The 24835-nt window shown below is 36.1% G+C and overlaps 1 protein-coding gene across 1 annotated transcript in view; it reads right to left on the minus strand.

The window, feature by feature from the left end:
- The window catches only part of ABCA13 (ATP binding cassette subfamily A member 13), a 196093-nt gene that overhangs the window by 106026 nt on the left and 65232 nt on the right, over positions 1-24835 (minus strand). Inside the window, exons 27-35 of the mRNA XM_065832060.2 lie at positions 20576-20689; positions 19379-19469; positions 13801-13977; positions 11431-11731; positions 10500-10614; positions 9164-9493; positions 7279-7348; positions 3194-3328; positions 1719-1856 (exon numbers count right to left, since the gene is read on the minus strand). Coding sequence (XP_065688132.1) covers positions 1719-1856; positions 3194-3328; positions 7279-7348; positions 9164-9493; positions 10500-10614; positions 11431-11731; positions 13801-13977; positions 19379-19469; positions 20576-20689 — 1471 coding nt within the window. The remainder of the gene's footprint in view (positions 1-1718; positions 1857-3193; positions 3329-7278; positions 7349-9163; positions 9494-10499; positions 10615-11430; positions 11732-13800; positions 13978-19378; positions 19470-20575; positions 20690-24835) is intronic.

Genomic DNA, 24835 nt, shown 5'->3' on the forward strand with positions numbered 1-24835 from the left:
GATTTTTTTAATTCTCTTTAAACAAAGACAAGCCAAATTGGAATGTTAGTTCAAAGAAACAGAAACTGTTGTGGATGAGAATTACGAGAAGAGAGAATTATCCCTTTAAAGATATATTTTTATATATCAAAATATAATATATATATTTACATATATTTATATTTTATACCTATATTTGATTTAATTTGATATGTAATTAAATACAATATAAATAATTAAATATTGCAAGAAGAGGGATTTATACTCAGCACCCACGTCTCTGCAAGCTATACTCTAGTCGCAGTTCCAGTTTGTAGAACATACACTCCAGCCTTTCCCTGACACACCTCTGATTTCCAAAGTGCTTTCCACACCCACTATACCAGCTCCTACCTGAGATATACGGAATAAATGGAGAAATCTCCTGGGAGAAACTCACTTTGCTGTTCCAAGCAAATTATCCATGAAAAATGCATTTATCACATTTTCAGTACAATCATGCCAAATTCTTATGAACAAGAACGCTGCATGCAGGGCAGCGTTAGAGTTCACACACAAACAATTTGCTACTGAGCACTTGACATGTATCATTTTAAGCAGAGGACAAGTGAGATAGATCCACAAAGTTGTAGGTAATCACTCGGATGGCTTGAGCCACAAGACCACACTAGAAACTTCTCAGACAGAGGTGAGATTTTTCTTCACTTTCCACAGAGGACGTGGTGAACCCAAGGGGAAACGCTGAAACTCTTCAATTTAAGTAAGGACCAAAGACAATCATCTCATCTAAGTGGGATTGTTTCAAATTACAGAAATTCAGACAAAATTAATACTGATAGCTGTTCCACAAATGCTTAAATGAACCTCAAAACCTTTTGACGTTTGCCCTGCTCTAGGAGATATCAATACATAAATCTGTTGAATTGTTCATATACTTCACCTATACTACAGACAACTGGATCATTTCCAAGCTATTGTAACTTCCAAAAAAAACACAACCACCCGTCATGTTGTTCTAAGGACCAAAAGGGAATATAGGTGAGAGTTGCTTACTCCTTCATCCACAAAACACAAATGAAACATAAGAAGAGACCTGAGAGAGGAAAAAAACCTAAAACATCTAAAATAATTTTAAAGGAAGTGAACTAAGAAATAGGAGAGCAGTGAATGTATCTGGAGGCAGATAAAAATTAGTTACAATAACAGTGGCTTTTTAAACAAAAGGCTAAGAAGTAGAGATAGTGATTATGGAAGAGGGAAATAAGAAATAGAAGGGAAACAAATGAACAGGTTCATTTTTCCACTGAAACAAGAAGCCAAAAAAAACAGCAGATGAGGAGAAAAAAAATGAAACTGCAGGGGCGAGGAGCAAGTTAATACATCACAACACTTTTCAGATTCAGTAAGAGTATGAAAGGGTTCAATGAACTTCAGAAGATAGTAGATAAGAGGCAATACACAGGGACAGCATGAACCAAAGAGATACTTGTTTTAAATTTTTTAAATAGTTTTCTTAAATATTTATGTACAATAGTTTTAATTAAACAATTCAAGCATTACAGGTGACAGCACAATTAGTGGCTAGTATATAATGTTCATAGTATACACTACATAATGGAGAGAAAGGGATAAGATCTAAACACATATTGTGGAACCAAGCAATGATAAAAGAAGATTGATCAAAATCAGTACACTGTTCAGAAAAGAACAATTATTAAAATTATTTTATGACTACAAACCTTTTTCTTGGAAGCTTTCATTGAAGAAAAACATATTAGAATTCAGATAATGTCTCTTCCTCCTCTCTGCACCACATAGGTTCTTCCAGTAGGAAACAGTAAAAGGAAAGTACCATTGGTTCTTTAATCCAGATTTTCCTAGATGACAATTATGATAGAAACTGTTGCAAAATTTACAGTATTTTCATATTTGTTTGTAGACTACTAATGTCCTATCATTAATTGCAAAGAGCTGGTTACACTATTTAATTAGTTCAAACACTTAGCTGTGCTTAATAACATGGAAAAAAGTCATTTGGCCATAAAACCAGGTCCTGGATAAAAACAAATCAATCCTCAGTGATACTGTGCTTTACCCTATCTCTAAATCAGCTTTAAAGTGGAACAGAATCATAGATTCAACAGCATGTAGGCACAGCCTAACACAATATTGTAACCTAGAGGGGAAAAAAAAGTGGCCTGACAAGACAAACAGCTTTATATTCTAAAAATAATAAATTGTACCAGTCATTAAAGATTATTTTTCCTTTACTATCTGTACAACTTAAACAAATCAACCAGCGTAAAAAACATGTATCATACAATTCAACCAGAAAGAGTGAAAATATGCTGCTACACACAGGCTAAACTTTGGCATTCCCCAATCTTTCCAGGCTTCACTTACCAACCACACGATACACTCTCTGTGTGTTTGGAGTTGCATGTCATTGACACTGAAAGGCAGGTGTCAATTTAACCTAAACTTTTTAAAATTCAGTTGTATATTCCACACACCCCTGTCTTTCAAGGCAAAATTAATTTCTTGGGGTTTATATTTTTAAAGAAAATACAGAGTAGCTAGAAGAAAAAGTAACATATGCAAATCGGAGGAAAGGTAAATTTCAAACAGCTAGTGAGGCATTAGGCTAACAAAAATGCATCAAACAACTCAATAATATTCATAAAACTTAGGTAATTAAGAAAAAATACACAACTTTCTGGAAATATTCCTGAAAGATGATTAGTTTTCCTTATGCATTAGACTGTGGACTGCCTGGGAGCGAGATACAGTGACCAGGCAGTTTGAAGATTTTGTGATCGGAAAACATGGGGTTTGTGGGTTTCAGTCCAAGTACCGGCTCAGAAAATTCACCATTTTTACAGGAAGCTTTGCTACTAGACTGAGCTTTCTTACTGTGAAATACCAACAAGTTCCTAAGTCTTTCCAATTTAGTCACCCTCATATACAAATAAGAGATATTTCATGCCTGGCTACAAATTCTAGTCCCATCTCTAAGCACTACTCAATATTTACATATGTAGGAAAACTTTCTTAGTCAGTCCATAAAGCAATAAGGAAGTTTTGTACATCAAAATCTCAACTCAGAAAAAGCTATGGTTTGTTTTAGTTGCTTACAATGAGGAAAGACAATTCTGTCCATTCCATTCAATAACTTCTTCAAATACATTAAATAAGAACAGCTCCATGATCTTACCAGGAATAATATTGCTGAAATACCAACCACCTATAGAATATAAAACGGAGTCAAAAACCATCATCCAGCACATCCATCCAAAGGTCATGTATCCTACTTGTGCCATTGACTGGTGCACATTATTCCACTGAATTCCTGGTAGTAATAGTAATAATGATAATGATTTTTAAAAGGTCAAAGCTAAATCAGCACAGTATTAAAGATCACAAACACATCAACACCACACACTTATGGGTATTTAAGCACTGACACAAAAAAGACTGTAGTTAGTAACAGTAATCCTAATGAATAGAAATGAATTGCTATGCCTCTACAAGCCTCTGCTTATAACAGCGTGTGACGTGCTGCTGGCAGTATGAAGAGAAGCTGTTGTAGAAAGGGCTGTTTATGAAGTTTTAGCTGGTTCTTAATTTGGCAAAAGAAAAAGAACTATGACTCCAACAAAATGAGGCACTGATCTCTTCAATGAATCACACTATATGCCGTTCTGCTAACATTATAAAGAAATGTGTTACACAAATTTAAAGTCATTTCTATAATGCTAGACCTGAAAATTTATATTTGTGATTTCTAAAAAGCTGGTATTTGTGTGCATTGACTGTCTTTGGAGGTAAACTGGAACAGCAAACTCACTGAGTAATTGCTTCATAAACTTATTACTTTGCAGGAGACATGAAAAGAAGAAAGAAGGTACAAAACACCAGTACTAAATAAAGGTACCATATTACTAAGTGAAAACCAAAAGTAACCAAATCATAGATTTACAGAAAGCATTGTATTTTTTTCTGAAAATGCTACTTAATTTACAGTACAGTGGGTTATGATATTGTTTCTAAAATTATTTTTCTAAGATTGTCAGGAAAAGCAGTTTTTCCACAAAGCAAGTTTTTCCTTTTCTTCAGGAAAGATGAGTCATTTTGATGAAATGTCTGGTGGGAAATTTAAGTAATATTTTCTGCAACTGTCTTTTCCGCTCTTACAAGTTGGTGTCATTATGTCATTCTGATACTTTTGCAATACCTAGTGGTTTGAAACATCCACTGTCATCAATATCAATCTTGCCATAGTAGTAAAAATAGAAAAGGATTACATCCCTTTACCTATTTAGATACATAAAAGCATAACCTTTGTAGACATTTATCAAGGGTGCAGACATTAATTTTTCTACTTTTCTAGAACTTTGGCTTAATAGGGGCAGCTCTTAGCTTGGGGATAATAGGGATCACTATGTCAAAATGCATTAACCTGTTAGAAACCCCAGCTGTTTTCAAAAACATTTTTTCTTCCTAACATTTAAACATAACAGGGTGTTCTCATGCATTTCTGCACTTGCTCAGTAGCTTGGTGGGGATTCCATCAGCTACCTCCAGGCTTGCAGAGGCAAGCTGCTACTCAGGCTGAGTGTGAATAGGGTCACACAGGAGAAACATATAAAATATTTTACAAAGTAAGGGTAATTGTTTTTCTTACTTTCCAATGTACAATAGTTAAATATTCATCTTAGCATTATGTTGAGAGTGAACAACTTATACTGTTCTTATTCTGTACAATATTGTTCTCACAGACTTCCACTGTGTTATACACTAGTGCGTGTGTGAACCCAGATACATCTACCGAGTTCAAGAGTAGCCCAACCCAATGAACAGGAGATCTGATGAAAAAAAAAAGCCAGGAGGCCTGCATGGATGAACAAGGAGCTCCTGGCCAAACTCAAACATGAAAATTAAGTATACGGAGGGTGAAAGGAAGGATGGATAACCTGTGAGAAATACAGAAATACTGTTCAAGCATCCAAAAGCTAAAGTCCAATCGTAATTGAATCTGACCAAGGATGTCAAAGATGACAAGAAGGGCTTCTATAAGTACATATACGACCAAAGGAAGACTAGGGAAAATGTGGGCCTATTCCACAACAAGACAGGAGACCTGTTTACACAGGATGTGGAAAGGGTTGAGGTACTGAATGCTACCTTTGCATCAGTCTTTACTAGCAAGTCTGATTCTTCAGAAATCCCCAGTCTCAGAGGCCCAGGGCAAAGTCTGGAGCAAGGATGATGTACCTTTGGTGGAAGAGGATCAGGTCAGGAAATACTTATGGAAACTGCCCACAGATAAGTCCATGCATCCTGATGGAATGCACCTAAAAGCACTGAGGGAGCCGGCCGATGTCATTATAAGGCCACTCTCAATAATTGATCAATGGTGGAAACTGGGAGAAGTGCCTGGAGACTGGAGGAAAGCAAATATCACTCTTATCTTCAAGAAGGTGAACCCAGGGAACTGCAGGTGGGTCAACCTCAATTCTGTCCCTGGGAATGTCATGGAGCAGCTAACCCTGGAAACCATTTCCAGGCACATGAAGGACAAGAATATCATCAGGAGTAGTCAGCATAGCTTCACCAAGAGGAAGTCATGCCTGCTAAACTTTATTAAACTTCTGTGATGAAAGGACTGGCCTGGTAGATGAGGGTGGACTAGTGGATTTTGTCTACCTGGACTTGACTAAGGCTTCTGATACTGTCTTCCATAAGATCCTCCTACAGAAACTAAGAAGTATGGGCTGGAGGAGTAAAGTGGATTTCAATCTGTCTGAATGTCCAGGCCCAGGGGTTGGTGATCAGTGGCACAATGTCTAGCTGAAAGTCAGTTACTAGAGGTGAACATCTTCATTAATGATCTGGATAATGGGGCAGAGTGTAGCCTCAGCTTGCTGAGGACACAAAACTGGGAGGAGGGGCTGATATGCCAGAGAGTCATGCTGCCACCCAGAGAGGCCTGCACAGCCTAGCGAAACAGGCTGACAGAAACCTCATGAAGTTTATCAAGAAGTGCAACGTCCTGCACTTCTCAAGGGACAATCCCATGTACCAATTATGATGGGGGACACCCAGTTCGATAGCATATTTGAAAAAAAGAACGTGAGGGTCCTGGTGGACACAAAGTTGAACATGAGCCAACAGTAAGCCCTTGCCACAAAGAAAGCTAATTATATATTGGGCTTCCTTAGGCAAAGCATTTCCAGAATGCCAAGGGAGGTTCCCGTTTTATTCAGCACTGATGAGGTCACACTTGAAGTACTGGGTCCAGTTCTGGACTCCCCAGCATAGAGATGCATAGAGGTACTGCAGAGTCCAGCAAAGGGCTACAGAGCTGATTAAGAGACCGGAGCACATCTCCTATGAGGAAAGGTTGAGAGATCTGGGACTGTTCAGCCTGGAGAAGAGAAGGCTTGAGGGACATCTTATGAATATGCCTAAATACCTGAAAGTAGAGTGCCAATAAGACAGAGCAGGTTCTTTTCAGTGGTGCCCAGTGACAGGACAAGAGGCAGTGGGCACAAACTGAAACACAGGAGGTTCCCTCTGAACATCAGGAAACACTTTTACAGTGAGAGTGACTGAGCACTGGCACAGATTGCCCAGAGAGGTTTTGGAGTCTCCAACCTTGGAGATATTCCAAAGCTGTTTAGAAATGGTCCTGGGCAACCAAATCTAGGTAGCCCTGGTGGATCAATGGAGGTAGACTAGGTGACTTCCAGAGGTCATTCCCAACCTGAACCATTTTGTAATCCTACAAAACGCCCTGTTGGTATCCTCACCAAGAAAGCAAGTATTAGAGTTGCCACTGACATCAATGAAGACATCCAAGAAACTGTTCTAAATGCCTTGCCAAAGTTTCTCCTCTGGCCTGAGAGAAATAACACATGCAATGAGTGAAATAATATTCAGTCATCTGCTCACCCTTAGATAGCTTTACTGAATTTCACTAAATATAAAGTTTGGGTTTGCATCTCTAGAATGATTTCATTGGCTGAATATGTTCATTCTGTCATCTCATGAGATGTGGAGATTTTCTTCTAACCTCTATTGCAAACAGAGCAATGCTAAACCCACTTTAATTTATTGCTATAAAGTGGCACAAGCTTAACTTGTTTTTCAAGAGGCGTTAAAAAGCTTTTTCTCCTATTATGATCTGTCTTGTTAACTCATAATTAGAGATATTTTTCAGAATGAAGTGAAAAAGATTTTCAGCTGTAGTTTTTGAAATATTAATCACAAAGCTTTTCTTTGGTCTGGAGAGCTTACCTATTTCTTGGCCCTCAAAGAACGTAATGAAAAATACTCCTTGACCAAATGCAGTTGTAGACAGAAGACACTACTCCACAGGAGAAACAGAATGCAAACATCAAATAAAACATTTTGTTAACAAACTCGATGAAATACAAGAACTTGTGATAATAAAAGCAAGCACAAAATAAATAGACCTTTGTTTCACTTAGGCTAATGGTTATTATTTCATTTTATGTTTAAACAATACACTCCCACATACTGCAGCAGTATTTGCTATACCTTAAAGAGCTCTACTGACACAGTTATTAATATTGGAAAACATTACTTAACTTTACAATGAGTTATAGACCATCATAAGTCTACCACATACTGAAAACTTGTAATGTATAAGAGTTTCTGTAATAAGAGCAGAACTCAAGAAGAAACAGAGGCAGAAGGAATATGCACTTTGGGTACAATGTGATGAGACAGCATATTTGTGCAAGGAAATAACATTTGATTTCTAAGAAGTGACACAGTCATGCTGTATCACAAAAGCACAAAGTGGAAAATGAGCAAGTTAGTGATGTGGTATAATAAGAAAGCGTGACTTGTGATCAATGAAAAAACACTGTTGAGTTCATGAATGCTGATGGGGGGATCCAAAAGCATTACTAAAATTAATAAGGATAACTCAGTGATAAAGTTCTGCAGTCTTAAAGTGAGCTGAAATAGCAGTTCATTTTATCTCCTGTGTTAAAATAATGCAATTAAATAAGGTTTCTGCAATATTTGACACGAAAAAAAAAAAGAACATATTATGTAGCCATCTAAAGAAAGAAGTATGACACAGGCTGCTTCTTAGAAAAAAAATCAAAATCATTAATGGATTAAACTTTCGTACAGAGAAGTTCATGCTAATTCCAGTCAGCTGGGTCCCTGCCTCTTACATTGTTAAGGTTTCACCATCTCACTTGATGGTCTCTCCCCCTCTTCAAAAATTACTGTCTTTTTTAGATGTTGCTGCCTGTAATTTTCAGCAAATGCAGGGTATCTGAAGAGTTATTTTGAAATAACTGGTTTTAAAGTCTGCAAGTTATCTGATGCATACTTTTCCTCTCTGTGGCCCAAAGGTGGGGGAAAAAAGCGACAATAGGGAAAAAAAAATAAAAATCCACCCTATTTATGCCCAAATTCTGTAGTGCTTACTTGTTTACAAAGAACCAAAATACTTTAGCTGACCAATTAACACTGAAAAAGTGTCTATTTTATTTAATAATATGTGAGTTATTCCACCAGCTTAATTTCTTACATGAGTTATTTTGAAAGAGAAAAGCCATAATGCGTGAAATATGGTTTGCATTGTATGATGATGATATTTGATGTCCAAATCAGGGAAACGGCATGTTAAGATAGTACAAAGACAGAAAACAGCCTATGGCATAGATAGGAGAGGAAAAGATGTGGAAGAACCGATATCAAAAGAAACATACACCTCAGACTGTACAGCTAAATAAACAGTAGATACATTTCTGATCTAATCCCTAATTATACTCAGAAAATCAATCACTACTTATCCTCCAAACAAATAATGACTTTCAAGAGTGGCATATAATCTGGTGTCCTTGAACGTATGCTAACATTGCAGCATTTTGAGGCCAAAGCATAAAGAGATTTCATGAGCACGAGGAATACAACCTCCTTATATTTTCTGTAGGTTTACAAAATTTCCCTGAAAAATTATTTTTTATTCCTTTCTACTTTCAAAACATGAAACAAAACATGTGACATTTCCAGTGAAACCCAAAAGCAAACAGAAACTTGGGAAACTATAAGTAAAGTATAGTCTAAAGTTTCAAAACTAGGGAAATCCACAGCATGGTTAGAGGAGAAAAATTAGAAAAGAAAAAAATATATTTACCATTATAATCTGGTTGGTGAAACTCAACTGGTTCTGCAAGACCAACAGAACTATGTAGGGTAAAAAACTGATCATATACACAAGGCTGGCACACAGAGCTGCTGTATCGGCACTACTAAAAAATGCTCCCAAAAAATAGCTTAACATAATAACTGTAACTCCAAAATCCAGGATAAAAAGGAAGATGAGGAATCCATTGCTATGAGCAAAGATACCACTTGCTTTTAAAATGATGGTCAAAGCACAGCTGCTTATTGTGAGCACAATGACATTCTCCAGAAACCAAGCAAAGAAATGAATGACTGGATGAACACCCATTGTCTTCATATACTGCAACACAACATAGCAAAGACAGTTTCAAGTTAGGAAACAAATTTTCCATATATATTTTTTTTAAGCAAAACATGTTGCCATCAAGACACTACTAACATGAGGAATCTGAGCGCTCAGGTACATTTCTCTTTTGCATAAGGTTGCAGGACGAGATATCATATTGCTGGGTCCCTCCAGCGAGGAGTTTGCCTTTTTATATTCTAAAAAGTACTGAGCACTGTAAAAACAATTCTTTTTTCCGGCCTGTTGCTCAACTAAAAGTAACACAGAGATAAATTTGTAAACCTTTATGTACTAGCATGTATATAATAATTTAGTCAAGTATAAGGCATCCCCCCTCTTTTTTCAAAAGACACACTTTTGGAACCAAGCCAACAATACTTCTGAAACATTTTTTCAGAAGATGACCAAAGCTATTGATTTGATTCAATATTTTAAACAATTCAAAAAATAAGGCCTATCTTACAACATAAATTTAAATAAATTTGATCATTTTCCAAATTAAAAAAGCTTATTCCAGCAGTATAAAGACCAGAGTAATTCTTAAAAAAAAAAAAAAAAAGGTTATTTATCTACACAGAAAATTTATCATAAATCTCCTGTCTTCATTATGTTTGTCACTTGCTGAGACTAGCCATACATATAAGCAATTTATTGCCTCATTTTTTCTGTGTCATCCTCCCATATATCTCTGATACTTACACAGGACATGGCGAATTTTTTATTTGGTTTAGGAAGTTTTATCATTTTAGACCACATATAGAAAAACATGAAGAATAATGCAAAATAAGAACCATTCTTTTTCTTGTTGCTTTTTGTCTCAGGAGCAATATTTGTATACTAAGAGGACTGATGCACAAACAATGTTGTGAATCTCAGTTGGCAGCTAGAACTAGAACCTACTGCCCAGAGGAAATGAGTGAAAGCAAAACCAGTTTAAGTTTCATGTTTCAGTACACTTTGATAAATAAATTTTATTTTCAGAGGTTAATCTGCCTCTTACCTCTTCAAGATGAATTTCTCTTTCATAAACCAACTTGCGAACCATGCCAGCAACTGAAACCATCCATGTTAACATCATAATAAGTGGGAAAAAAAACCCTATATTGTTCAGGAACCTATGAAAGAACATATCCGTAGAGTTGTGAACCCCCGAAGGAAAAATATTTTCTTAGCAGAACGTTCATAAGATAATACGAGGGCTATTCTCAAAGTATGCACAAAATATGATCTGACATGAGCAATAAGGCTTGTTCTGATAAGAACTGCTTATTTTTCATGTAACATGCTAAATATATGTATTGGTACTACAATATTATATTAGTATTTGTCAACAATGCAACTGATGTAATCATTCTTTAGTGCTCTATTCAAAGTCAAACTGCATTCAGGTTTGTGTCTATGACAAAGTAATATATTTGCACAGTAAGGAATAACAGGAGCCAGTCAACTTTTGCTCCATTTTAACAGATTTATTATCACCGACTAATTTTAAATTCTAATAGTCAGGATGTTTTGATTGGTTTGCAAAGAACAATCCTACACTTTTTCTTTTGCTTCATCAACTTTACAGAGTATTTCAACACATACCAGAGACCAATTTCTAGTTTGCATACAGGGCAATTACGGATGGAAAGTGGGTTTCTTAGCCTAGTCTAGGCTAGTTGCACAATGTTTACACAGTATCTGTCTAGGAGACTACTCCACAGTATAACTGCAAAAAGCTCATGAAGGGTCCTTTGCCAGACAGAAGTTGTGATCGCAGATGTTAAACATCGTTTGTTGTGCTATAACATTGTGTTACCAGACATTCTGGTGAACCCTGTGCTGAGATATATATTCACTCGCCACAAAGACCTGGTAGCTTCCCAAGTTCTCCAAGACAAATCTAATAAGGACAATATATCTAATTAAAAAGTTTAAAGTTTACTTACAAATCACTGGTATGACAAGGGTAAGGCATGGCTTGCACTTGAATGGCTGGCTCTGAGGTGTCTGTCCCCGTCTGTGCTGAAATAATTGCTCTTTCAATCATTTCTTGAAGAGGAATAAAGATGTGGTTGTACTTAAACCCATCAGCTGGCAGCTTCTGAGGATGCGATTTCCATGCTGGGTTTTTAATCAAATCTGTTCTCATGCTATAGAGAACACTGGTTCTAATTGTATATGAAATGTGTTGTGGAAGGAGGTTGCTAGAATCTTGTGTCTTGTTCTTTGGTGTATCGAAGATGATACCTGACACCAGAAAAAAAAAGCGCTTCATACCTAAGCTTATATGATTAATGATATTTACATAGCTAACTCATGTCCAATTGTAATATAATATTACAATACCTTTACTTTTCAGGGCAGGCCTCTAAAGCTTCTTGACCCCTCCACACAAGAACTGTAGGTTTCACGGAGACTTACCCTTTTTACATTCATGAATACGAAATGTAAAAAATCATTCACAGGATAAATGGGTTTGCAATCTTAATTTTTATCTGAGAAAATTCCTTCTGTGATTTGTTTTTTTGAATTGCAGTTTATTCTCTTTGAATCCAGATTTAACCCCTTTTTGGGGACTGATCTCAATTCTATAGCGAAAGCAGCAGCCATAAAACTTGGTCATCAAAGGATAACAATCCCTGAAAGTGGGTGACAAAGTAAACAGTACCAACCCACTAAATTTTACTCCAGTTTTTAATTTCTGAGTCAATTACAAAACTTCTATTTCAGCATAGCAGAATTTGCATATTTATTTTTTCTACTTCTGTATTTTAAAAAATTCTTTCTGGACGAACCAGACTTTTTAGGACTTCTTGATGAATGTGAAACATTGATCTTTTTTTCCTTAGGAAAGGGCAGAGATGTCTCACCTACCACTTGGCTCTCTGAAAGAGAATATATCAAATTTACTGTAAATCTTATTTTTTCAACTAGCCAATCTCATTTTGCCATTTATGCAAACATTTAATGTCCTAAGACATTTCATAAGGCTATGAAGTCTTTGAAGACTACAAACAAAGCAAGCAAGGAAAATTCCCCTTTAGTTTCATATCTTACTACGGAGAGGAATGTATGCCTGTATCTGAACATGTAATGTTGACATGCTGGATACATGAGGTCCCTTAAAATGCCGTCTTCCCTTTTTGAGTCACAGTACTTAAAAAGTCACAGTGAGATTATAAGGCCACTGTCCTGAAAAAACACCGAATAATTGTTTTGGTTTATGCTGGTATATCACCCTTCCCTATGTAAATAGAAGAAAAATGGATCTAGAACTTGGCAACTCAGTTTGTGGAGGTCCGAGATCTATGTTTGTTTCTCCTCTTCAAGGTGCAATCAATTTAACTCCCTACAAAGTAACCCTGAGAAATTTTCCTTATCTCACAGTACGGCCTGTTGTTTTATGTTGATGGAGGGTGGTCACTTCCACATTCTGCAAATGTGGGTACTGTGCAGGTTGCAGAACAAAACCAGGATTCCAGAATGAGTAGTTTTATTCCCTAGAACTGCTTTGACACATCTTCTATTGTGCACTTACAGGAGTCCAGGAAGACAATTAAAAACAAAAACAATAAGGGAAAAAAAAAATGTGGCACACTTTGTATAGACTTAAATGGGGTCCTCTTTTGGAAAGGTTACATGAAACTTAAACCATTTTATGCAAGACGAGAAAGTGTGTGCAATTAAAAAAATTCTTGACTTTTAATCTCTTTTGTTCAATTAACTGATTCTTAGCAATAAGGATATAATGCAGGAAAAAGTATAGAAAGCATAATCCCAGGGAAGAAAAGAAATATATCCATTGTTTAAGAACTTATTTGAATAAAGAAGTTAATTTCTCTGAGGTGTTTGTTTAAGAATAAAACTTAAAGAATAAATTTTCTTTCCTCCCTTTTGCAAAGCCAAGAATATAAAAATTAAAATTTGAAAGGATGTAAACTAGATAATCTTCTTGTAATAAGTAGTCAAGTTTCCTCAGCACCGTACATTTTTCAACTCACTTTTCAACTTTTATTCTACTTTAAACATTTATGACTATTCTTTTCAATATTTTGTTAGAAATAATAGATTCCAAGGATTAATTTGGCAGTTCCACAATTAAAACAACAATATAATTAGTCTTTACAGAATATATTATAGCATTCAAATACTGTGGAATACCTCTGAGCTAAATGTACTTTATTTTGCCTGTATTATATGTGTTTTAATACATACTTTGAAACTGCATAAGCTTAACCTACCTTATCAATAAACACAGACAACAACTACAAAATCGGATGTTTTCTCTCAATACATATTTTAAATAAGGTACTTACTAGCCAAAAAATTATTTTGCCGCATGAGTTCATGAGCCTTCTCCTCCAATTTCTCAACAGAGTCAAAAGGCTGGAAACGGTTGAGTAACACGCAGGAAGATATATTTACCACAAGCTGTGACAACAGGTCAATTTGTTTACTTGCTGAGCTGTTAAACATCTCGTTCATCATCATTTCTAAGATAAGGAAACAAAATAGATTTCCTTAGCTTTAATGAGCAGAAAGCTATGTTCTCACTTGCACATCCTAAAAGAGTAAATACCCCTTGTATTTAAAAAAAAAAAAAAAAGGAAAAGAAAAATTAAATAGGAATTTTAGTGTGAATTTGTGGTAGTTCACATTCCAGTGGCTTTTACAGGTCCTCAGCTACATTTTCCTTCAAGTTCAGAGCAGCAAAAATGTAGCAAGTTCTAGCAAAGTTCTAGAAAGAGATCATGTCCTTGAAGCTATAAGACTTTTAACATTTTCTTATTTTTCCATAACCACTCCCACAAATACAAGTGTGTTACTATACTTTGAACATCAAAACAGAGATCCGTCACTTTCATCTAGTAATGTATTGGTTAGTTCTCTCCTTGACACTGCAAAGTTTCAGGCACCTTGTTATATAGGGCACAAGCATTTGGTCTTGAGCCCTACATTTAAAAAGCATCTGAAAAAAAAAAGCCTACAACCCCTCCATTTTGAATTTGATGTCATCTACGGATAAATGTATACCTCGACCAAAGCCTAGTTTCCAAAAACACTGACCCTTTGTAGGAATTTAGATCTTCATTCATTGATAGAGAATGTAGAAATAGTGTCATATCTGTGTGTTTGAGAGAACAACCAGAAGGATAGCATGATCTAGAAATAAACTTAACGCATTTGGATCTAATGGAAACATCTGAAATTCTCAGGTAAAAAAACAATGTTACAAAACATCCAGTACAAGTTTCCATCTTAGATTTTTCAAGATTCACTTGAAGATAGAGGTTTTAAAAAGCATAGGTGATGACCTCACTTGATAACAGTGGTGACAGACAAACTCTGGATCATAGACGTTATTCAATGTCAGCACAGGAAATATTACAATAGGAAGGCAGATAAATGGAACAATGGATGGAGCAATCTGGAGAAGGGATATTGTTACCAGTGAGAAACCACGAAGATCACAAGGACACAAAGTAGAGGAACTGATAGTCTAGAACACAGAAGGCAGGCAAGCAATGACAGGGAATTCATGGGCTGAGAGGCAACAGCGCTAAATGTAGATACTGTGTCTTATTTACTGCTATCCTTGAGGATGACGACAAAGAAAATACTTATGATGCTGCTTGTTTCGTGGCATTAGAGAGAACAGAATATTCCTAACATTAAGACCAAGTAGTAGGGTTAAGCTTTCACATGTATTTTTATATTTATATAGATCTGTGTGTGTATATATGTATATCCATATATATATATGGATATATACACATACAAAGAAAAAAAAAAACACACCAGAAATTTCTTCACCAGCTGCTCTCTGAAAAACCTTAATTTTAAATCAATAATGAACTAAAAAAAACCTTCTCTCTTATGAATTAAGCCATTGAATATTTTGGCATATGAAATACCAACTAGCTTGCTCCTTCCTTGGAGTACAGCATAGTTAAATGTTTCTGGAAGCAAAACACCATCTTTCACAATGTACATGAACTTCTGCACTCTAGCATAGAAATAACACATGTATATGAATAGATACAATCCACAGGAAAGTTTTAGAATTAAGATCTACAGAATTGCTTGTCTTGTATTTTTCCCATTTATAAATGTAGCAATTATGAATAAAAAACTCAGCAAATCTGTTTTCACTATTATCTTCCTACTTTGTTACATACTGACTCAATCTTCCACTTAGTTTGTTTAACCTGTCATTAAGTAACTGGGAGGAAATATAACTATTTTGTTTATGTCTACTATGTAGAAGTGCTATTTAAATAAAAGGTCACAAGAAAAATAAATTGGAATAAACCAGCAATAATTAATTTAGGTCAGAAATTAGGAGAAAGTTTCTACTTAACAGGTAATTTTGATGGCAGTGGAGCTTTCAGTGATGACATTGGAGCTATTTGTTTCTAGTTTTCTATGTACACATAAAAGTATTTCATTACAAGGAGGGCAGCAGAGGGTAGCATGGAGGAAAGCTGCCTGGTTTTGATTTTGCTTTATTTTGGTTTTACTCTGGTTGTCACATCCCTGGTCATATGTAGCCCCCTGTAAAGCAGATTCCTTGGTAGTGAAAAAACACTTCACATCTGGGAGAAATCACAGAGGAAGGACAGGAGAGAGACTCGGCGACAAAGAATCTAAAAAAAGCACCTACAGCACACCTGTCTTGCAGTGCCCCTTAAGAAGTTTGTAAGGACTGTGCCCAGCAAGGAGCCCACAAGCTCTAGCAGGTCAAGGTTTATATTAAATTGGTTACACCCAGAAAATTATTGCAAATTGCTGGGTCTGAAAGCAGGCATGGAGGAATACAGTGGCTATGTGCACAGAAAGCTAGTTCAGAAAATAAAGGGTTTAAAAAGAAAACCACAAACTTTACTTTGTTCCAGGTGAGTGCAAACTGACACAGTATCCCTGTAAAACAGTTTTAGAAATCAATAACTTTGTGAGGTCTTAGAGCATAATAATTTTATGGAGAGGTTGAAAGTGTTCTATATCAATCCACTCTGTGTCCACAACACTTTCCAGCAAGAGTAGCAGGGTGGATAACATGTCACTAAGATTGTTCACCATTTTTATGACATCATAGAGAAGTAAAAAGAATACAAATGCAGCACCTTGGATTTGAGCATAATTAAAAGTCAGCTTAATACAAGTGTAGATGTAATAAACCAAGGGAATATTTGTTTTAGTTAGAACAAAGAAAAATACATAATCACACAGGTTAGGTGATTTTAGAAAACTTGAGCTTTGGATGGATATAAACAGATTGAGAGTGGTAAAACCAATAACATATAAAACATAAGAACAGAGCTTTACAGCAACAGCTGCACATGATTATAGACTAATAAAATGAACAAAAAGGCATCTAGAAAATCAACAAAAAAATAAGAGGGCATATCCATTTTTCAAAAAGTAAAATGACAAAGCAAATCTGTAGAAAGAAGTGTAATCAAAGTGTAAATGCAGAAGAGTGCTCTAGCACTTTGGACAGATTAGCTTCACAAAGGCATAAATGCTGTTGTGATCTACATCCCATATTGATTTGCACTTTTTATATCATATTAATTTTATCGACCATATGCCATTAAGATAAAGAAATTCCAGTTTCATGAGCCATTCTACTTAAATGATTTCCTGTATTCACCATCCAAGACTATTAACAATGTATTTCATGTTAGCAAATATCCTGAGCCCTTTTAAAAAGCTATAGCTCGAGAAACACTTGCACAGATTTCTGTGATGTTGTTGTCTGCAACAATAAAGATGGACCTGATAACTCCAGAGATCTTGATACCTGCTTAATGAAATACCGCTTGCCCATAATCTGTCATGTAGTTCCCAGTGACGGGTCCAAACAAAATCCATTTATTACTCAATTGATATATTGAGACAGCTATGTTTCCAACAGGCTTTGCTCAGTAAGACACTTGTTCTTTCCTCCTTCCTATCCTTCCAATTCTGTGATTCTGTGGAGGTTTTTTTCGCTTGTATTGTGATCCAGCTTCACCAAGAAGGGTGAGCTGTGCCTGACCCAGACTAGGCAACAGTTCAGTGGTTAAGTAAATCTTCCTAAGAGATACCGGATTCAAGCTTCAGTCCCTTGTCTAAGGAGGACACTGAATGAAGACTTTTAGTTTCTGGATTGAATTCCAGACACCATTTGTCCTTTTCCTAGTGAAAGTGTGCACAGCTAGTCCTAGCCTTCAAACACAGTCTTCAAATCGGGGCGAGTTTCAATTAAATCTCACATCCTGTGTACAAAAGAAAATCCAAGAACCTCAGCTCACACCAACCATAACAGTACGAGCTCAGGGCAATAATACAATTTAAGAAATTTAAGAGTGAGAACACAGTTCACCATTTACAATCTCAGTGGATTTTGTGCACTTCCTGCTTAGAAGCAGGTTCCAAAATCCAATAAATGTTGCACTTCAGATACATCTATTTGTTTGTCTCTAGACTGAATTCTTTGACAGTAGACCAGACTTAATAATGTGCTGTAAAGTCCATTTGTTTCAGCAATAAGGGCCACACAGACCCTTCATGGGAACATCTGAGAGCTCATCACTGCCCTCGTCCAACAAATGTCTGGAACAGATTTGCATTTGGCTCGATTATCCTAGCACTCACTGATAACAAACTACACAGATCTGCCCGTTCTACAACTATCTTCCTCTAGGAAGCATCCAGTTCCCTTCGTACATCATGTCACACTGTTATTGCATTTTATCCCACTGTTCTCTCTTTCTGTTCCTCAAAATCATGAGCTTTTCTTAAATGACATTAGGCTCTGCTTTGGTATGGACTGTTCCTCCTGGCAGCAACCATTTCAATTATGCACCAACCCTATTGACAGCAGGACATACTGAATTCTCTTCAATTATCACATTCTTATAAAACCTTTAAGTAACTTAAATTGCCAGCATAACCTTTCCTCCTCCTCAAATCCATGGATATTCAAAATTGCTCATAATAATCCCCATCTCCTCCATTATAAACTGTTCCCCTAGGGAAATCTCTCTAGCCATGGAGGGCACACTCTCTGCTCCTGGAAGTCCGGTTGTCAGGGCTCGGTACCAACGCAGAAAGGGTGCAGCCAAGGTTGGCTATGACCCAGGAGATGACTGCTGAGCAGCCCCATGCAGGCACCTGAGCCAGGACCATTCCTTTCCCCTCAGAGCTGCACAGAGCTGTGGTTGGGCCTGTCCTGGGCTCCATCTCCTACATCACAGCCTGGCTGTGGACCTGGCCAGGGACCTGCTGATCTGGGCCCAGACCTTTACCCGTGGGGTAATGTCCTGGCCTGACCATGGCTCCCAGCTTGGCCACCCCAGGGCAGGGTTATTCTCTACTGATCTGAGCCCAGCTTTGCTGCTCCCTGATTATAACTGTATCTCAAGCTTTTCCAAGGCTCAAGGAGACACAACTAAGCCTTAATAAAATGAGAAAAAAAATACAGAAAGCTTCTGATTAAACACACTCTATCCAATCTCATTTTCAATTTATTTCCATTACAGTATACAGATTTCCTTCAAAATTTAGTACAAAAACTTACTACATCCTAACGGAACTTTAGTTATGGGGTTTACTTCTCCCTTCTCTCCTTTTAAGTACAGCTCCTATGTTTATAACTCTCCCGTAACCGTTTGGCACTTCTAATTTGTTACCAGATTTTTCAAGTCTTTCAACATTTTGAAATGCAAATTATCCAGTCACTCAGAAGAAAAAAGACAATTAGAAATATTTGAGACTAACTCAACAACAGAATTCAAAATCTGGTACTTTAGTATCATTTAAGTAGGCAAAACATTCAATTTCAACTGAATGTAGTTCCAAGTTCAAGTCTAATAAAGGTAATCAGTATATGCACTTTTATGTACATACCATATACTTGCATCTCTTTAAAGAGTTTTTCCATGTCAATATCCAAATTACTTTCTATAAAGTGCTTTATGAAATTGCTTTGCAGTGCTTCCTAAAATGGAAAGTGTTAGATGTTATATCAAGTTTATCTTCTCTACAGAAATATAAAATATACATGTGCATCCATGTTCAGTTCAGTTACCAAGATTTCCTGCATGACTCTGGACAAGTCACTTAGCCTCTCCAGATCTTTAGTCTTCCCCTCTTAACAGGTTGACTCCACGTGTTTCAAATAAACAGCAGAACATATACTCCCCATTGCTGTACATCTCTGTCCTCCTTTACTGCAAATATTTTAACTGTGTGCCCATTTGAATGTCCTTGCAAGTCTGCTGGGACAGAAATCCACTTTCTTTTCCTGAAAGACTTTTGGGCCATTAGACTGTTAGCACTGGCAGTAGTAAAATATTTATCTTTTAAAAACTGACATTTGGGAATTTCTTTTACATTATTTTAACTTCTTTACCTCATTTACCAAGTTATAAGGGAAAATTATTAGCTCTACAAGACCATCTTGGAATCTGCAGATGTAACGCATGATTACTAGCATTGTTCCTTAACTGAACTTAAAAGTTCAACTGATATGTATGGGTCATGACAGGATTCTGCTTGTTTTCCTGAAGTATAACAGCCATGTATGTTTTAATAAGTCAAACATGGAAAATCTAATTTTTTTGGGGGGTGGAGGGATGGGGAAAAAAAAAAAAAAAGAAAAGAACTCAAACATGTAGAATGGGAAAAAAGCCAGTAACAGCAATTCTCTTTTTTTTTTTCTTTAAGTCACTATTTGCCACGTCAGGTTTTTATCATTTGTATGCATTGTTGGAAAAAACAAGTGATATAAACAAGCGAGTTCTAGAAAATATTTTATTTCCTACAATCTTACATTTGTTTAAAATAAGTGCATAAGGCTTGTAGGTGCACCTACATGTTCTATTTCCCGTATTGCCTGGTAATACTGGATGCAGTGAGATAACACTGCTTTTAAGTATTTTCAATTCAGAAGTTACTCAGTATCACACTGTAGGCTCACAACCTAAAGCTAACCCACCTCTTTTTCGGCTCTTTTTAAACCTGGAGTATTACATACATAGCAATTCTGTCTAGATCACATAGTAAATAATTTGAAAATAGGAAGCCTTCCCACAGTTCACCAACCTGTAGTCTTGAGACCGTGAGGACATTTCCACTGGTTTTAAAAACCTCAGACATCCTAAGCCATGTCTCAGAATAAGTCTTCAAGTTTTCCACAAATCTAAAAGTGAAATTAGCCTGGGAAAAAGAACACATGGAGACAAATGAAGTAAAAAAAACCCTGTGCATATCAAATCATCAGAAATGGGAAAAACTGGCATGTTCCAGATCTTCTGCAACTCCATTCCATTTTGGTAGTCAGAAGTAAGGATATTCATGTTTTCTTTTTTACTACTTAAAAAATGAAAAGTATTTGTTGCAGTCTCTGAACACCAAGCAAATTTTCAAAAAAAAAGTCTTTCTGCAGCATGTATGTTTCCTACCTGATGTGTCATAAAGCCCTCTTTATTATGTCTCTTTCATACAGAGTATCATAGAGGTGCTTCAGAAAAATAGGGGGGGAAAAAAAAAGACATATTTCAAAGAAAGTCTTTGCAGATCTTCTGGGTCTTTTATTCAAACTGCTTTGATTGAATACATAATAAAAGTGAAAGTTGGAAGCATGGTCTGAACAACAAATTCAACTGATCAATCAAAATACTCTCACAGAGGAAGACTTTAGTGTAGCAGAATACTCTCTGTCCCAGTCAAACATAAGATACAATTTCTCTCTTAGTCACTAGCAAACAACCATCTTTTTTTTTTTTTTCCAGGCTGTTTTAAACAGATCACAAGTGCACTCAAGATTAGAAAATGTTGCAGTATCTTTTTGTTTAAAGTGGTGTTATCAGTCACATAAGTGCATTTAAGAACAATCCAGAATTGTTATTATTGTAGGCATTGTGACATTTCCCAGCAAAATGTGCCTGAACTGAGTTGTAAACTCCCACTTGGGACCACACTTGTTGCAATAATTCCTATCGAAAGTAGACAAATTTTGCCATAGTCTTTTAAGTGCCTTTTATAAAAACCCACTCCTGGCACAACATAGGAAAACAATTTGAGGTGGTTCTTTCTTCCCATTTGTAGCGCATAAGGCCCTGAAGTGACACTTGCAGATATTTTCCTGAATGAATTTATTCATTTAACTTCTATGAGATACCCCATTTGACTGTCAAAGGGAGAGTTATTCCAAACGTTAAGCTAAAGCTTGGTGACAAATCAGCTAAACAAGTTCTTCTATTAACAAGCAACACAGAAACCTTATGGACTGAAATCCCAGGAGTGAATATCGGGATCACGTAACCCCCTGTCCAGGCACAATGGTGACAAGATGAGGGAGACCAGAAAGGTTGACAGGGTAGCAAACAGCTAAAATGGGAGACTGCTGTTTCCTCAGCACAGAATAAGCACAGGTCACACTGGAACACAAGGAGATCAAATTTTCAGATGTCATTAGAAGTTGTTATACTAAGCAGCTCATAACACTACTGAGCTCAGGTCTCAGTGCTTCAGGACTTGCTTCTCAACAGTGCAAAAGATATTTATTTTCTGCTGAAGTCACATTCAGAGAACTACAGTAACCATAATGTGCTTGTATTCAACCTCCTTATATAAACAACAAAAAAATCACTGCAGAAGCATGGATTTTTGGAAAATATGAACTTTATATAATGCAGAAGCTTATTTGAATGAAATTAAAAGCAACAAAAGGGTAAGCTGTGTGCAGGAGGTACAGAGACTGTTTAAGACAGCATAGAGGAAACTGAACAAAGACATGCACACACACACCACACAGCAGGCAGCTATTTGAAAACATTCTTGTAAAAACCTGAAATTACATCCAAATAAGAAAACAAGACAGACCAGGAAAAAAATGGTTTTGTTTAAATTCTTTTTGCTTTCTCATCATTGCAGTAGGCCTTTGGGACGTGTCTGTGTCAGAAGCCTTCTACATGGAGAACACTTTAGAGAATCTGTCTCAAATTGAAGCAGCAGCAAAAAAAGTTTATAGAATTTAAGAAAATTAACAATAAGTGGTTCCCAGGACAAGATAACATCCAGTCAGGAATTCTAAGACTCAAGAATTAAATAGCTGAAATACTCACTGTAGTGTAACCTCATGATTAAAATTCCCTTGTTATCAGGGAACCAAAAAAATCACAAATGCAACGCTATTCATAAAAAAAGATGCTAGGGGACTACAGGAGACCAGGTGGGTACAGATTAATCATTCTGAAATATGTACTAAGTAAATTTTAATTTTGCTATAAGAATAACAGTAAATTACAATCAAGAGAAGTAGTGGGAAAAGAGAATAAAAATAAATATAGTTGGGAGACTAAATAGATTTGCCTCTGTTGAATTTGAAAAACAAGCAAGGAAGAGGTTGCTGATTCCAAACATCTCACCACAGGCCTTATGAATACTAGGAGTTTATATAAACTCAAAAACCAAGTGGATAAATTATAGCAGTAAAGTCTTGGTAAGCCTGGCGCTTCAGTTTTTGGAATTTGGGACAGTATTTGGGGAGAATATCACTTTACTGGCATGTTCTACAGTTCTTCCCAGTACAGCCTTTACAGATTACAGTAGAAATCAGAATCTCAGGCAAGATGAATGCCCAGTCTTGCATGGTAAAACAACTCCTCTGAGCTCGTATGCTAATGACTAGCTGGACTTTGATGTTTAATAGACATTCTCTTCAAGTTCTCTTCTTCCTAATCAATGAAGATCCATTAAAATAAATTTTCTTTGTAACACCTAGGCTGGATATTGCCTTTGATTAAAATTAAAGTCTTCAATATCTACTACAGTCCTGTCTGGATTGAATATGTCTGAGCCCCTCCCTGATGTAAGAATAAAAAAAAAATGGCATTTTGAACTTATTGAACTGCTTTTATACTGGCATGTTTTAACAGGCTGACAAGTCAAGTGTGCTTATGCAAAGCCAGACAGGATATATAAGCTTTAAATAAGAATTTGCTCAACTCATTATCAACTTTCTAATTATACTAGAGAAAAAGGTAGGAAACAGAAATTTGCTAAACCAGTTTTCTTTCTTTCATTTCTCAATTGCTTTGCTACATTTATATATATTATATATATCTTTCTATATATTCTGACTGTTCCAATTACAGAAAAAGATCAATTCTGAGAATATTTTAAATAAGAAATACTTTCACAAGAACAGCTCATCAGTGGCAAAAACTTTATCTGTGAAAGCAAGGATCAAAGACATCGCACGTGGTCCTTGATCTGCTGGACGCTGGTTGCTCTCAGTGAGCACTGCAGCCTGTATCTCTGGTCACTGTTATTCTACACATTAGAACTGCTGACTTCTCAGAAGGTAAAACTAGCAACCACACAATTATCGAAGAATGGTCAATTACACAATCTTGAAACAAAACTGTCCACGCAAAAAACTTACAGAATATATTTTAGTATGCAAACATCAATGTTCTTTTCAGCTTTACTCTTCTGCTTTTTTCTTCTGGTAAAAAGTTGTCACATAGTCTTATAATCTAAAGGAAATTAGGACTTCTGTTCCAATTTCAGTAAATTTGGCAGTGTAAGGGCTACAGAATCATTTTTAGTAGCTGTGTTTGATATACCTGGGACTATATTTTGCATTTGAATTTTATTTCTGTTCAACCAATAGCTGATAGGTTTTTGTAATTAAAAAAAAAAAAAAGTTGAAGGAAATTTCTTACTACTTTCATATTTACACATATAAATACCAAAAGCAGCTTCATTTTTAGCTAACTAAAATTTGAAATAAATTATATTAATCTCCAGAGAGATAACTTGTTGCCCAAACTGAGTTAAATCCCTGCAAAATATCAAAACACTGTAACCTTATTTCTGATTCACAGCAGACACTATAAAGTTACCTAGTATCTGCTACCTAGTATGTGCTTTGTGGATCAGTTATTTTTACTATCCTTTTAGAGTATAAATCGGAATACCACACTGTAATCCATTTACATGGAAAATAGTTACCATCACATTTGACATTACTACATTATTTCATGTGCCACTTACAAGCAGTAATGCTGTTTTCTAGATTTTACATTGCCCTAGATTACCATTCTTGCAATAAGTAATACTCCAGAATAAAAATCATATGCATGCAAGATAAACGCAAAACTTGTACAGAACTCTGATGTGTACTTAAAATAAGTCATCATCTCTCTTCTTGAAGAAGTGTCTCAAAGCTAACCATGAACAAACATGTAATTGTAGATAATCATGCTCAAGACAGAGCTCCTACCATACCAAAACTTCAGAGAGCATCAAACTGTTGAATAATATCAAGTCCTCATCAGCCACACATAGGTCAGC

Source organism: Patagioenas fasciata, chromosome 2 (genome assembly GCF_037038585.1).
Source record: "Patagioenas fasciata isolate bPatFas1 chromosome 2, bPatFas1.hap1, whole genome shotgun sequence".
NCBI classification, from domain to species: domain Eukaryota; kingdom Metazoa; phylum Chordata; class Aves; order Columbiformes; family Columbidae; genus Patagioenas; species Patagioenas fasciata.